Raw genomic sequence first — 16,509 nt, forward strand, 5'->3', positions numbered from 1 at the left:
ACTGTTAAATTTTTTTCTTCTTATGTTTAATGTGCAAGGGGAAAAGATTGTGATCGAAAAATTTTCAATAAAATATATTTATAAAAAAAAAAAGATGTCGGGCATAAACCTGATTTACTGGGCGAATGTAGTGTCCTTTCAACAGGGACATCGCGGCCTCGAAACCGTCCGCGTCCTCGATGAGCGTGTAGATTTCTGGGCTCACCCTCGAGTGGAGAACTTGCAGATTCTGGTCCTCCGTGGGTGTAGTTGTGGCCATCCTGATGTATCCGTTGAAACACGCCAGCCAGTGTTTAAAGGTCGCCGCTGAGCTTTACGCGTGGGGGCTAAGTTGCAGACACTCCGGCTTGATGCGGAGCTCCATTCATCAAATTCAGTTCAATAAATTGATGCACGATCAATAACTCAGAAGCGAGATTGTAGGTCAATTGAAGGCTTTTTTGAACTAGATGTTGTCCCCAGCAGCGCAGGTACAGAATGCAGCAGCTCGAGAAATACAGACTCTTATACTCCGCCTTACTGGGCGGAACCAGCAGGCAGGCTTTACCAATGATCTTACAGCATCAGGTACCTCCAACCTAGGTACCATAATACCCCTAATACCGACTATCACATGTTGTTAAAGGCGTTAGATAAATACAATTTCTTTTTTTCCCGCATAAATTCCAAAAGCAGAAGTCACAGACTGCATTAAAAAAATAAAATCCCCACAGCAATATTGTTACAAAAAGTAGATTTATTTGCACTTAGTTGACTAGCGTACAGACCCCCAGGGGCAGAACACTTTACATTTCTGGGCTGTAGTGTACAGTAGCCAGTGCAAAAAATGTTTTAAAAAGTCAGAATCAATTCCAATCAATTCCCCCTCTTTATCCTCTGCAATCCTGTGGGTTTATATTGTGAAGTTTATGCATCTCCAGTGACTAAGAGAACTCATAAAGCTGGCCAAAGATTTTTGTTTTAAACAGTGTAAACCTTGCCCGTAATTAAGACAATATATATAACGCACTACATCTTATTGGTAGGAGTACACAAACATATTTTAGGGCACATAAAATAATACCACAAGAGTTTATCGAAAGCATTAACACCAACTCAAAAATAAACGCTAATTGAAAAAGTAAGACAATGTGAAATTAAAACAAAAAATGCTGGAAATTTTCAGCAGGTCTTGGGAGCATCCCGGGGTGAGAGAGTTGATGTTTCAGATGAAGACCTTTCATCGGGACTGGAAGAAGTTAGAATCGTAATGGGTTTTGAGCAAGGGGTGTGTGTGTGAGACGAGGACAAAGGGAAGGACTGTGTTAGGCGCCTGGAAGAGAGATTGGATGACAGAAGAGTTAGTCATCCAGGACCAAAAGGGAATGGTGATGGGGAATGAGAAGAAACCAATGATGTGCCTAGCGCCGGTGTGCTGCTGTCTAAAAGCAAGGATAAGAGAAGAAAAACTGAAACATGCAGAGAAAAGGAAACAAAATGGGGGCAGAGATTATGCTTTGAAACTGTTGAACTCAATATTCAGGTCTTCTGGACTCGATATTTGAGTTTGACAATTTTAGACTTCCGGTGGCGCCCTTGAGGAAGCAAGTCGCAGGTCGGATCCCACCCGCGATGGGCAAACGGACCTTTTTCAGCTGACTTTTTCGGGACCTGGCGACCTGAATCGATGGAGGAGACGATAGGGAAAAGGCCTCCCCCCCCGGGGGTATGGACAGCTGGACCAGAAGTGGTCAAGTGGAGCGGCAAGGATCGAAGTGGGAGCAGCGGGGACCCCAGACCGGGTGGCGAAGCATGGCGGACGGCAGGGACCAGGGAGGGGAGGCTCACTGGCCAAGGGAGCAACAGATGGAGTTCTTCAGGAATTGCTTCGTCGAACTGAAGAGGGACACGTTGGACCCGATGAGAGCAGTAATGGACCGAATGGTCGAGACACAGACAGTCCAAGAGAAGGCGCTCAGGGAGGGTCGAGGTGAAGCTCTCCAGCCAGACGGACACGGTAACGGAGCTGGAGCACGAGGTGGAGGAGCTGAACGCCCACCAGAGGAGGATGCACGAGCAGCTTGAAGAGCTGGGGAACAGAGCCAGGAGGCAGAATTTGAGGATCGTTGGCCTCCCCGAGGGCTGCGAGGGATTGGATGTGGGTGCATATGTGACGGGTATGTTCGAGGCGCTGATGGGACCAGAGGCCTTCCCTCGACCCCTGGAGTTGGATGGGGCGCATAGAGCCCCCGCAAGGAAGCCCAGGACGGGCGACCGACCGAGGGCCTTGGTGGTCCGCTTTCACCAGTTTGTTGACAGGGAACGTGTGCTGTGATGGGCCAAGGCGAAGAGGAGCAGCAGATGGGAGAATTGAGAGATGCGCATTTACCAGGACCTGGGAACGGAGCTGGCCAAGAGGCATGCAGGATTCATCAAGATAAAGGCAGCCCTCTACAAAAAGGAGGTGAGGTTTGGAATGCTGTATCCTGCAAAGCTTTGGGTTACGTTTGAGGAACTCCACTACTACTTTGAGACACCAGAACAGGTTTGGGCTTTCATTAAATGTAAGCTGGACTTGAACTAACGGGCACTTAGTTTTTTCAGTGCTGTACAGTGGCGGCGGTCTATTAACCTAACTTGCTCTGACTAGGAGTGGACTTCTATTAAAAGAAGCTGGACTTGAACTAAAGGACTCTGGGCTCTCAGAGCTTTTATGTGACGGTGGTTTGTTAAATTATCCTGTACTGTAAATGTTTTATCTGATGTGTTGGGCGTTCTGGATCACATACAGGTCACCAACACTTGAAGTAGTGCAACACTATTTTATTAAAAGGTTAACTATTTAAACATAGTTTAAACATTTACCCACTTGAACTGTGGGTAAATACGATACCAGCTTTAACTAAAGACCTTTGCCTTGTCCAAACCAGTTGATGCACTCAGCACATGGTGAATGTCTGTGTTGCAGGCTGTGAGCTCTGTGCTCCTAGCTAGCTGCTACTCGAATGAGCGGGAACTCTGATGTCCCCTGTCTTTATAGTGCGTGTGCTCTCACTGGTGATTGGCTGCGGTGTTGTGTATGTTGATTGGTCCCATTGTGTGTCCATCAGTGTGTGTCTGCACCATGATATACTGGTGTATATTATGACATTATCTAAGATTGTTTTCAGCCTGGACAGAGAGCGGGGGCTGGAGGGCACACTGCTTAGGGTGTTTTTGGGAGATTGCAACAAGGGGGGGGGGGGGGGGGGTGCCTGCAGAGGGGGCCCTGTACTTGGTACCTTTTGGCGGGAGATCAGACCTCTGATAGGGGGATGGGCTAAGGGCTGGTTAAGGGACTTGAAAGGGCAAGGTGAGATACAATCAGGTTAATGGGTCCATGGTGTGTGGGGGGAGGGCCCGAGCGCTTGGGCGGGAGACAGACAAGCGCCAAGGGCAGGGGCCAGCGTAGCTAGCGTAGGTCAGGGGGCACCAGGGAGAGTAGGAGGAGGGGCGGGCTAGGGCCAAGCGCAGGGCTGACCTGGCAGATCAGGCCTCGGGGGGGCAGGGGAGGTCGGGGGGGGGGGGGGGGGGGGGGAAGCTGAGAGGTAGAGCAGAGGAGACTTAAGTAGGCAAGGGGGGGTTGACCAGGGATCCCCCAGGAGAGAAAGTCGCTTGCAGACTCTCAGGGAACAGCGCTGGAAACCGACAGCAGCAGCGCCCGAGGCGGGGAGGGTTAGAGCCACGTTAGTTTAGTTGAACACGTGTGGCATGGGCAAACAGAGCTGACAGGGGAAGTGCCTTATTAACGTGTTTATTCTTTTCCACTGTTCATTTTCACTATGTTAAGGCTCTTTGCAGAGGGCCTTTTTTCTCTCTGTAAATGTTACAAATTTGTTTTAAATAAAAAATTTCACAAAAAAAAAAAAGTTTGACAATTTTAGACCACAATCTTTGCCCCCGTTCTGAATCCTTTTCTTCGCGTGTTAGGGGTTTTCTCTTATTTCTGTTTTTAGATAGCAACACACCAACTCTAAGACATCTTTGGTTTTGTTGATTTTTTTTCTTGCCCATCACCATTCCCTTCCGCCCTGGAGGACCAACTCTTCTCTCATTCAATCTCCTGTCTTCCACTCTGCCCCCGATCTTCCTTTGTCCTTGTCCCACCTGCCCCTTGCTCAAAACCTATTACAATTGTAACTCTCCCCCCAGCCCCCGTCCCACCCCCTGCTGAATATCTCCAGCATTTTCTGCTTTTTTTTTTAAAAAAGAAATCCAGATCAGAATTTAAAACTGAAAATTTGAACGAAAATGCACTGCATTAAATTATTTTGATGTAAATGTTATGCCTTTAAGTACAGCAATGCAGTGTTCGAAGATGCAGTGTTAATGATAATACACGTTCATGATTAAACAAAAAAGCAAATAATTTAAGTAAATCCTATGGCTTTCCAGTTAATCGGCAATTTACCGCAGAAATCCGTGCAATTTATTGCCATGTGGAGTCTTTCAATAGATCTCCATTTCTGATGGTTTTTCTGAACCTAATTTATAATATTTAAATTCTCATTTGCCAAACCTTCCATGCATGGGCAATGTTAGAATTTTCTCACCACCACAGGCAGCAGTCAGTGATCACAACACCATCGCAGTGGGCACAAAGAAAGGGATCAGGCATACCTGAGGCACATTCAGTTGCCTGCACTACTGACCACTGAAGAGAACTGGTTTGCATTCCTCTCTGAACACAGACATCCCCACCATTGCTGCCAACGCCAAACCAACAATCACCGAGTTTCAATATCCTACCTTTTATGTCAAACCTGGCAATGTTGCTAAGCAGTCATGAGAAAGTAAGGTTTACGAAGCTTCAGAAGTCAGGGAAATTCAGATGATTTGGAGTCTTCATCTGGGAGGCCAGACTGATCAGAAGCTTCGGAGATTCCACCTCACCCATCCAAAGGTTAATAACGGAGCAAATACAGTGAAGGCGGTCTGGTAGTTTAGAAAGCGGCCCCAAGTTCAATTTGTCAGTTTTATTTTTATAACAAAGTGCCTTGGAATGGTAGAAAGGATTGTCCTTCTCCATTTTCCTTATCCTCCCCTCCCAGTTTTTTTATACCTGAAGTTGTTCATTGCAGTCATACGAACATACGGATTAGGAGGAGTACGCCACTCGGCCCCTCGAACCTGCTCCGCAATTCAATAAAATCAAGATGTGGAGATGGCGGCGTTGGACTGGGGTGAGCACAGTAAGAAGTCTTACAACACCAGGTTAAAGTCCAACAGGTTTGTTTCGATGTCACTAGCTCCGAAAGCTAGTGACATCGAAACAATAAAATCAAGGCAGATCAGATCGTTGCTTCAACCCCATATTCTTGCTTACCCCGGATAACCTTTCGCCCCTTTGTTAAACAGCATTCGAACACCCCTGCCCACCAGAAGCCCAGGACAAGACTTGTGAGTAAATCACCTGGCTACTCTCTCGCTTCAAAGAAAGATGGGTTCAAGATGGAGAGAGGATACGGAAGCATAACTGAATTGGAGGACTGGAGTTAGGGCATCCCTCTGTGCATTGCAAATTTTTAAAAGTACACGTTTCTACTCATTTTAATGCATCTTAATGACTGCAGCAGATTTTCCAGCAAAGGTTAAGGGCTCATCGTGTTGCAAGCTCATTAGCAATATTTGTTTTGAATAAAAAATGCTTAACAATGTTCCCCCACAAGTGATTTGCCAATTGTATAGCATTTGTGTAAACATTAACATTTTGAAGTTAAACACATTGTAATAAGCTGTTCATAAAGTACAATTAATTGAAAAAGTCACCATCCTATTGGGTGAGAAGGCCTATGACAATCTAGCAAGTGCTAGATCTTCACTAATGTCCTTGTTGCAACCAACAGGTTGTCTTTGAATAATGAATAACTTCAAACATTAAGCAGAAAAGATGCGAGAAATGGGCAAACATTAATCAGGTTTATTTACTTATTTGCGCCTTCTCTAACAGCACCGTGGATGTACCTACACCACAAGGACTACAACTATTCAAGAAAGCAGCTTCTTAAGGGCAATTAGGAATTGGCAATAAAATACTGACTTTGCCAGCAACCTTCGTGGCCCATGAACAAATAAAGTCATATTTCTTCAGCCTTTGAGCGATTACCCTTCCTCTCATAGAATTTACAGTACAGAAGGAGGCCATTCGACCCATCGAGTCTGCACCGGCTCTTGGAAAGAGCACCCTACCCAAGGCCAACACTTCCACCCTATCCCCATAACCCAGTAACCCCACCCAACACGAAGGGCAATTTTGGACACGAAGGGCAATTTATCACCCACCCCTAAAAACAGAGAGAGGAATTGTACAGCCCTGTAGGGCCGGAAAATAACAATAATAATCTTTATTAGTGCCACAAGTAGGTTTACACAATGAAGTTACTGTGAAAATCCCCTAGTCGCCACACTAAGGCGCCTGTTCAGGTACACAGAAGGAGAATTCAGAATGTCCAATTCACCCAACAGCACGTCTTTTGGGACTTGTGGGAGGAAACCGGAGCATCCGGAAGAAACCCACACAGACACGGAGAGAACGTGCAGACTCCACACAGACAGTGGCCCAAGCTGTGAATTGAACCTGGGACCCTGGCGCTGTGAAGCAAAGGTGCTAACCTCTGTGCTACCGTGCCGCCCATGACGCGAGCCGTTCAAAGGTCCCAGGACAGGAAAATCCCACCGGCAGGGGCGGCCATAAAGTTTTGCCCGGAGTCTATGTATTTTTATTCCTTTTCTTTAGTGATGCCTTTTAGTAGAAGAATCAAATAGAAGACAAACTGAAGAGTGCTCTTAAACATGAGTTCATCAGAGTAATTAAGGAGCATAATATATTCTTCATCCATGCTGAAAGTTATTGTAGGCAAAAGTTAGCTGCCTAACTGGCTCGCCAACTCTCCCCACCTCATTCCCCACTGCAACACCAAATAAGGAAAATGGATTGTATGTAGTTAAACAGCGATCATTTGATTCAAATTGGAAAATATTCACCAAGGCAGGATTCATAAAAGAACAAGGGTCGCAGCACTGTCAGGAATATATTGATGAAGGATGTAACAGGAAGATATGCCCAGAGGAAGGAAACATTGGACAGCTTAAACCTTTGCTCAACTCAGAGTCTGGGTATCATAGAACACAGTACTCCACAGTTAAATAGGAACCAGTGGTATCACAAGCTAATCTCGTAGACTTTCCTCCCCAGTATGCAACCACTATACAATTGCGATCCTTTTGAAATAGTCACAAATACAAATGCAAACAAAGCATTTAATTATCGGGGCAGCTGAATAATCCAAATTCCATTTCAATTGCATGAGGTGCAGAAAAATCAGCAGTTAGTTTTTGGAATGACATTGCCAATTTTTATTTTGCCTGAGCATTAGGAATAATGACAAATATAAGGAAAAGGTGATTTTGAAGCAGTTCGCCCAGTCCACTTTTAAACGATCCAAGGTCGTTAATAGGGGCAGCACAGTGGTTAGCACAGGTACTTCACAGCTCCTGGGTCCCAGGTTCGATTCCGGCTTGGGTCACTGTCTGTGCGGAGTCTGCACGTTCGCCTCGTGTCTGCATGGGTTTCTTCTGGGTGCTCCGGTTTCCTCCCACATGTACAGATTAGGTGGATTGGCCAGGATAAATTGCCCTTAGTGTCCGAAAAGGTTGGGTGGGGTCACTGGGTTACAGGATAGGGTGGAGGCTTAAGTGGAGTGCTCTTTCCAAGGTCCTGTACGACATCGGTGGGCCGAATGGCCTCCTTCGGCACTGTAAATTATATACTATGAAGATAAATGCTATTGCATTTTGTGCATAGTAAAGTACAACATTGTTTCCACATTTGCCCTGTAATGACCATTGTACCCCCGTTGGGCAACCGGGGAAAGAGAACATACAGTGCAGAAACTGGCCATTCAGCCCATCGAATCTGCACCGACTCACTTAAGCCCTCACTTCCACCCTATCCCCTAACTCAATAACCCCTCCTAACCTTTTTGGTCACTAAGGGCAATTTATCATGGCCAATCCACCTTACCTGCACCTTACCTGTTTAGCACAGGGCTAAATCGCTGGCTTTGAAAGCTTATGGGCTGCACGGTAGCATTGTGGATAGCACAATTGCTTCACAGCTCCAGGGTCCCAGGTTCGATTCCAGCTTGGGTCACTGGCTGTGCGGAGTCTGCACATCCTCCCCGTGTGTGCGTGGTTTTCCTCCAGGTGCTCCGGTTTCCTCCCACAGTCCAAAGATGTGCTGGTTAGGTGGATTGGCCATGATAAATTGCCCTTAGTGTTGGGTGGGGTTACTGGGTTATGGAGATAGGGTGGCGATGTTGACCTTGGGTAGGGTGCTCTTTCCAAGAGCCGGTGCAGACTTGATGGGCCGAATGGCCTCATTCTGCACTGTAAATTCTATGATAATCTATGAAAGCAGACCAAGGCAGGCCAGCAGCACGGTTCAATTCCCATACCAGCCTCCCCGAACAGGCGCTGGAATGTGGCGACTAGGGGCTTTTCACAGTAACTTCATTTGAAGCCTACTTGTGATAATAAGCGATTTTCATTTCATTTCATTTCTTTGGACTGTGGGAGGAAACCGGAGCACCCGGAGGAAACCCACGCAGTCACAGGGAGAATGTGCAGACTCTGCACAGACAGTGACCCAGCGGGGAATCGAACCTGGGACCCTGGCGTTGTGAAGCCACAGTGCTATCCACTTGTGTTACCGTGCTGCCCAAATGATGAAGACGATAGGAATCTGCCTCCACCTCCCTCCTGCCTCCCCTCCCCAAATATAATATTCACTTTGGTAGAGTAAAGGTTCTTCCTCCTTTGCCTGATGTGCAGATAGTTGGCCGCATTCAATGGCAGTGTTCAAACAATATGTGAAAACACAATCTTCGGTGCTCAGCGAATCAGCTCCGACTTTCTGTCATTTTAAGATTATGTTGTATCCATCGCTTCTCTCAGCTGTGAAGAACATAAAATGAATTTAAGTTTCATTAGCATTAAAGAAGGAGACTTTAGAATGTGGGGGAGGAGCACATTTGACAATTCTTTAATAACTGAATGGGGCGATGGGGTGCAGTGGCAATGTCACTGGATGGTAATTCAGAGGCCCCGGTGAATAGAATTCCTACAGGTCAGGAAGCCATTCGGCCCATCAAGTCCGCACCGATCCTCTGAAAGAGCACCCTACCTAGGTCCACTCCCCCAACCCCCTCTTATCTACGCAACCCCACCTAGCCTGCACATCTTTGGACATGCTCTATGTGGTAGTCACCACTGATTGTATAATAGTTGTAACGATGATTATTTGAGGTAATACGGTAAGGTTCCTGTACTATAGGTACGGGGGTAAATCCCTGCCTGCTGGCTCCGCCCAGTCGGCGGAGTATAAATGTGTGCACACCCGAGCTGCTTCCATTCTGGTAGAAGCTGCAGGAGGCCACACATCTCTGCTTAATAAAGCCTTGATTTTTCTCTATTCTCGTCTCATTGTAATTGATAGTGCATCACTCTGGGACAAGGATTCAAATCCCACCACGGCAGCAGGCGAATTGAAACGGAATTAACAAATCTGGAATTGAAAGCTGGTCTCAGTAATGGTGACCATAAAACTATCAATTGTTGTTAAAATTCATCTGGTTTTTAGAGACTTCCGGGTGCGGCGATGACCAGCTGAGTCGCACGTTTCGGCAGCTCCCGGTGAAACGGACTTTTGGGCTCTTGATAGGAGCCCCAACGGCAATTTTGACGGCTAAAAACACTGTGCGGTAAACCAGAAGGGAATCCCCCCTGGATACGGATGAAAAAAGGAGGAGAAAGTGGCCGGATTGCAGTGGATCCTTTAGAACAGCGGCAAGGAAGGCAAGCAAAAACCAAGATGGCGTCGGAAGGTGGCAGTTTAACATGGGGCCCTGAACAACAAGATTTCTTGAAATGCTGTGTGGAAGAGCTCAAAAAGGAAATGAAGAAAGAGCTGTTGGCCCCGATACTACAGGCGATCGAAGGGCTAAAGGAGGAACAAAAGACCCAGGAGCAGGAGCTTTGGGTCGTGAAGGCAAAGGCAGCCGAGAATGAGGACGACATACAGGGCCTGGTGGTGAAGACGGAGACGCATGAGGCACATCAGAAACGATGTGTGGAAAGGTTGGAGGCACTGGAAAACAACGCAAGGAGGAACAACCTGAGGATTCTTGGTCTTCCTGAAGGTGTGGAGGGAGCGGACGTCGGGGCATATGTGAGCACGATGCTGCACTCGTTAATGGGAGCGGAGGCCCCGGCGGGTCCGTTGGAGGTGGAGGGAGCATACCGAGTGATGGCGCGAGGACCGAGAGCAGGAGAAATTCCCAGAGCCATAGTGGTGAGATTCCTCTGTTTTAAGGATAGAGAAATGGTCCTTAGATGGGCAAAGAAAACTCGGAGCAGTAAATGGGAGAACACGGTGATCCGCATTTATCAAGACTGGAGTGCGGAGGTGGCGAGAAGGAGGGCGAGCTTTAATCGGGCCAAGGCGGTGCTTCATAAAAAGAAGATAAAATTTGGAATGCTGCAACCGGCAAGACTGTGGGTCACATATCGAGGGAGGCACCACTACTTTGAGACGGCGGATGAAGCGTGGACTTTTATTGTGGAAGAAAAACTGGAATGAACGGGTTATTAAAAAGAACGTTTGAACAAAGTGGTGGGGCGAATGTGGGGGGCAAAGAGGGGGGTTAAAAAGGGGGGAAAGAGGAGTTTTATGTACTAATCCTGCGATGTGGTAACTTTTCTCTCTCCCACAGGTGGTGATGGGGGGGGGAGGGGAGGTGGAGGAGATGGGGCGTTGGCCATTGGGGGCGGGGCCAAGGGAGAAGCGCGGGCTTGGTTCCCGTGCTATGATAATCATGGCGGGAATAGAGAAGCAGGAAGGAGGGGGCGTCGCACGGTGCGAGCCGAGGTCACGGGGGGAAGCCGAGGTCAGCCAGAGTTTGCTGACTTCTGGGAGCAACATGGGGGGAGTAATTACGCTAGCGGGGGATCTAGCGGGGGGGGTGGGAGGGGGGAATTACTGGGTTGCTCCTGCTGGGGAGAGGGGGGAGCTGGTATGGGAGAGGATGGGCGGGGGGGCACCGCCTGGGGGAGATACAGCTGCGTGGGAACCGGGTGAGGAGCTGGAAAAAGGTGATGGCTAATCGACAAGGGGGGGGGGGTAGGAAGCCCCCCCAACCCGGCTGATCACGTGGAACGTGAGAGGGCTGAACGGGCCGATAAAGAGGGCACGGGTACTCGCACACCTTAAGAAACTTAAGGCAGATGTGGTTATGTTACAGGAAACGCACCTGAAACTGATAGACCAGGTTAGGCTACGCAAAGGATGGGTGGGGCAGGTGTTCCATTCGGGGCTAGATGCGAAAAACAGGGGGGTGGCTATATTAGTGGGGAAGCGGGTAATGTTCGAGGCAAAGACTATAGTGGCGGATAACGGGGGCAGATACGTGATGGTGAGTGGCAAACTACAGGGGGAGACGGTGGTTTTGGTAAACGTATATGCCCCGAACTGGGATGATGCCAATTTTATGAGGCGGATGCTAGGACGCATTCCGGACCTAGAGATGGGAAAGCTGATAATGGGGGGAGATTTTAATACGGTGTTGGAACCAGGGCTGGATAGGTCGAAGTCCAGGACTGGAAGGAGGCCGGCAGCAGCCAAGGTACTTAAAGATTTTATGGAGCAGATGGGAGGTGTAGACCCGTGGAGATTTAGCAGACCTAGGAGTAAGGAGTTCTCGTTTTTCTCCTATGTCCATAAAGTCTACTCGCGAACAGACTTTTTTGTGCTGGGTAGGGCATTGATCCCGAAGGTGAGGGGAACAGAGTATACGGCTATAGCCATTTCGGATCACGCTCCACACTGGGTAGACTTGGAGATAGGGGAGGAAACAGGAGGGCGCCCACCCTGGAGAATGGACATGGGACTAATGGCAGATGAGGGGGTAGGTCTAAGGGTGAGGGGGTGCATTGAAAAGTACTTGGAACTCAATGGTAATGGAGAGGTCCAGGTGGGAGTGGTCTGGGAGGCGTTGAAGGCGGTGGTTAGAGGGGAGCTGATATCAATAAGGGCACATAAAGGGAAGCAGGAGAGTAAGGAACGGGAGCGGTTGCTGCAAGAACTTTTGAGGGTGGACAGACAATATGCGGAAGCACCGGAGGAGGGACTGTACAGGGAAAGGCAAAGGCTACATGTAGAATTTGACTTGCTGACTACGGGCACTGCAGAGGCACAATGGAGGAAGGCACAGGGTGTACAGTACGAATATGGGGAGAAGGCGAGCAGGTTGCTGGCACACCAATTGAGGAAAAGGGGAGCAGCGAGGGAAATAGGGGGAGTGAGGGATGAGGAAGGAGAGATGGAGCGGGGAGCGGAGAGAGTGAATGGAGTGTTCAAGACATTTTATAAAAAATTATATGAAGCTCAACCCCCGGATGGGAGGGAGAGAATGATGGGCTTCTTGGATCAGCTGGAATTTCCCAAGGTGGAAGAGCAGGAAAGGGTGGGACTGGGAGCACAGATCGAGGTAGAAGAAGTGGTGAAAGGAATTAGGAGCATGCAGGCGGGAAAGGCCCCGGGACCGGATGGATTCCCAGTCGAATTCTATAGAAAATATGTGGACTTGCTCACCCCGGTACTGACGAGGACCTTTAATGAGGCAAAGGAAAGGGGACAACTGCCCCCGACTATGTCTGAAGCAACAATATCGCTTCTCTTAAAGAAGGAAAAGGACCCGCTACAATGCGGGTCCTATAGACCTATTTCCCTCCTAAATGTAGATGCCAAGATCCTGGCCAAGGTAATGGCAATGAGAATAGAGGAATGTGTCCCGGGGGTGGTCCACGAGGACCAAACTGGGTTTGTGAAGGGGAGACAGCTGAACACGAATATACGGAGGTTGTTAGGGGTAATGATGATGGCCCCACCAGAGGGGGAAACGGAGATAGTAGTGGCGATGGATGCCGAGAAAGCATTTGATAGAGTGGAGTGGGATTATTTGTGGGAGGTGTTGAGGAGATTTGGTTTTGGAGAGGGGTATGTTAGATGGGTGCAGCTGTTGTATAAGGCCCCAATGGCGAGCGTGGTCACGAATGGACGGGGATCTGCATATTTTCGGCTCCATAGAGGGACAAGGCAGGGATGCCCTCTGTCCCCATTATTGTTTGCACTGGCGATTGAGCCCCTGGCGATAGCGTTGAGGGGTTCCAAGAAGTGGAGGGGAGTACTTAGAGGAGGAGAAGAACACCGGGTATCTTTGTATGCGGACGATTTGCTACTATACGTGGCAGACCCGGCGGAGGGGATGCCAGAAATAATGCGGATACTTGGGGAGTTTGGGGATTTTTCAGGGTATAAATTGAACATGGAGAAAAGTGAGTTGTTTGTGGTGCATCCAGGGGAGCAGAGTAGAGAAATAGAGGACCTACCGTTGAGGAAGGTAACAAGGGACTTTCGTTACCTGGGGATCCAGATAGCCAAGAATTGGGGCACATTGCATAGGTTAAATTTAACGCGGTTGGTGGAACAGATGGAGGAGGATTTCAAGAGATGGGATATGGTATCCCTGTCACTGGCAGGGAGGGTGCAGGCGGTTAAGATGGTGGTCCTCCCAAGATTCCTCTTTGTGTTTCAGTGCCTCCCGGTGGTGATCACGAAGGCTTTTTTTAAAAGGATTGAAAAGAGCATCATGGGTTTTGTGTGGGCCGGGAAGACCCCGAGAGTGAGGAAGGGATTCTTACAGTGTAGCAGGGATAGGGGGGGGCTGGCACTACCGAGCCTAAGTGAGTATTATTGGGCCGCTAATATTTCAATGGTGAGTAAGTGGATGGGAGAGGAGAAGGGAGCGGCGTGGAAGAGATTAGAGAGGGCGTCCTGTAGGGGGACTAGCCGAGGAACTACACCACAAGCCCGGTGGTGGTGGCTACACTGAAGATTTGGGGACAGTGGAGACGGCATAGGGGAAAGACTGGAGCCTTGGGGGGGTCCCCGATAAGAAACAACCATAGGTTTGCCCCGGGGGGAATGGATGGGGGATATGGAATGTGGCAAAGAGCAGGAATAACGCAACTGAAAGATCTGTTTGTGGATGGGAAGTTCGCGAGTCTGGGAGCGCTGACCGAGAAATATGGGTTGCCCCAAGGGAATGCATTCAGGTATATGCAACTGAGGGCTTTTGCGAGGCAACAGGTGAGGGAATTCCCGCAGCTCCCGACACAAGAGGTGCAGGACAGAGTGATCTCAAAGACATGGGTGGGGGGTGGTAAGGTGTCAGATATATATAGGGAAATGAGGGACGAAGGGGAGACTATGGTAGATGAACTAAAAGGGAAATGGGAAGAAGAGCTGGGGGAGGAGATCGAGGAGGGGCTGTGGGCAGATGCCCTAAGCAGGGTAAACTCGTCGTCCTCGTGTGCCAGGCTAAGCCTAATTCAGTTTAAGGTATTACACAGGGCGCATATGACTGGAGCACGGCTCAGTAAATTTTTTGGGGTGGAGGATAGGTGTGCGAGGTGCTCGAGAAGCCCAGCGAATCATACCCATATGTTTTGGTCATGCCCAGCACCACAGGGGTTTTGGATGGGGGTGACAAAGGTGCGTTCAAAAGTAGTAGGGGTCCGGGTCGAACCAAGCTGGGGGTTGGCTATATTTGGGGTTGCACAAGAGCCGGGAGTGCAGGAGGCGAGAGAGGCCGATGTTTTGGCCTTTGCGTCCCTAGTAGCCCGGCGCAGGATATTGCTAATGTGGAAAGAAGCCAAGCCCCCGGGGGTGGAGACCTGGATAAATGACATGGCGGGGTTTATAAAGCTAGAGCGGATTAAGTTCGTCCTAAGGGGGTCGGCTCAAGGGTTCACCAGGCGGTGGCAACCGTTCGTCGAATACCTCGCAGAAAGATAGACGGAATGGAAAAAAGAAGGCAGCAGCAGCAGCCCAGGGGGCGGGGGGGGGGGGGGGGGGGGGGGGGGGGAGGAGGAACCAGAAGGACTCTCAGGGTTGTTAATATATACTGTATAATATGTATAGGTCGTTGCTACAGATAATTATATATTGGACTGTTAAATTATATTTTTGGAGAGTGTGACTTGTGACAAGGCATTTGCCAATTAGGGCTAGTTTTCATTTTTGTTATTTATTATTTATTCATTTTTTGTTTATAAAATAGGTCATTGTTATTTGTGTTGTTATAATATTGTGTAAAGGATGCACAATGTACTGTGTTGGTTGACCAAAAATTTTCAATAAAATATTTATTAAAAAAAAAAATTCATCTGGTTTTCGAATGCCCTTTAGGGAAGGAAATCTGCCATCCTTACCTGGTCTGGCCTACATGTGGCTCCAGACCCAAAGCAAAGTGGGTGACTCTCAGCTGTCCTCCGAAATGGCGCAGCAAACTACTCAATTCAAGGGCAATCAGGAATGGCAACAAATCTGGGGCTGGTTTAGCACAGTGGGCTAAACAGCTAGCTTGTAATGCAGAACAATGCCAACAGCGCGGGATCAATTCCCGTACCGGCCTCCCCGAACAGGCGCCGGAATGTGGTGACTAGGGGCTTTTCACAGTAACGTCATTGAAGCCTACTTGTGACAAGCGATTATTATTATTAAATCTTACAATAGCAAGGGACAAAAGTTTGACATTCACTGGAATATTGTGCCTTCACGAACATACTTTTTTAACTTGATAACTCAGGTCACATTTAATAAAGAGATTGAAGCAGAAAGGTGCTCTATGGGACAACTGCATGAATATCAAACATAGGTTGGGATTTTCCATCCCCCTGTGGCGGGTTTTCTGCCGGGTCTCTATTGGCCAGTGGGTTCCCCGATGGCATGGTTGGCAAGCAAATGGCCATTGACTTCGGTGAGACTGAAAGATCCCACCGGCAGCCAATGGTGAGCTACCTCTGCCGCCGTGAAACCCGCTATGGGGGGGGGGGGTTGCAGAAAATCCCAGTCATAATCTTTACAATTTCACCTCATTGGCACGCAGAGGAAATCTTCCCACCTCATCCCTAAGAACAGAAAGTAAAAATGCTCCATCGTCAACCAAAGACCGCACAGCGAGATTTGATCGGATCCTTTGGGCACTGGAAAGTAGGTCTCCTGAACTTTCTAATAGAGACGGATTGCTCTAAATTAGCAAATAATGAACCAGTTGGAATGTAAACTAGACTCGATGTATTAGAACCACAGAGCTTTGTGTAGAGCCCTTGTTTATTGCGGGTAAACATTGGATAAGCCAATGTCATTGCAGGAGAATGTTGCCACTGGTCAGAGGATGTGACATCACTGCTCAGGACAGCCTTTACTGCCCATCACGAACTGCCTTTGAGAACTGGTCGTGAAGCAACTTCTTGAATCCAGTGGCGTGGCTTTGAGAGGGCGATTCAGTGACAACCACATTTCTGTGCCCCGAGAGTTTCACATAGAACAGTTCAGACCAGGTAAGGACGGCGGAACCCCGTCCAGAAAGG

The 16,509-nt window shown here is 48.5% G+C and overlaps 1 protein-coding gene across 3 annotated transcripts in view; it reads right to left on the reverse strand.

Moving 5' to 3' along the window:
- Window positions 1-5,916: 5,916 nt before the first annotated feature.
- tfcp2l1 (transcription factor CP2-like 1) overlaps window positions 5,917-16,509 on the reverse strand; it is a 104,458-nt gene continuing 93,865 nt past the window's right edge. For all 3 annotated transcript variants that reach the window (XM_072470247.1, XM_072470243.1, XM_072470234.1), the window contains one exon: window positions 5,917-8,973. In XM_072470247.1, the coding sequence (XP_072326348.1) occupies window positions 8,936-8,973 (38 nt within the window). In that variant the 3' untranslated portion in view covers window positions 5,917-8,935. The remainder of the gene's footprint in view (window positions 8,974-16,509) is intronic.

This window comes from Scyliorhinus torazame, chromosome 2, assembly GCF_047496885.1.
Source record: "Scyliorhinus torazame isolate Kashiwa2021f chromosome 2, sScyTor2.1, whole genome shotgun sequence".
Classification (NCBI taxonomy): Eukaryota; Metazoa; Chordata; class Chondrichthyes; order Carcharhiniformes; family Scyliorhinidae; genus Scyliorhinus; species Scyliorhinus torazame.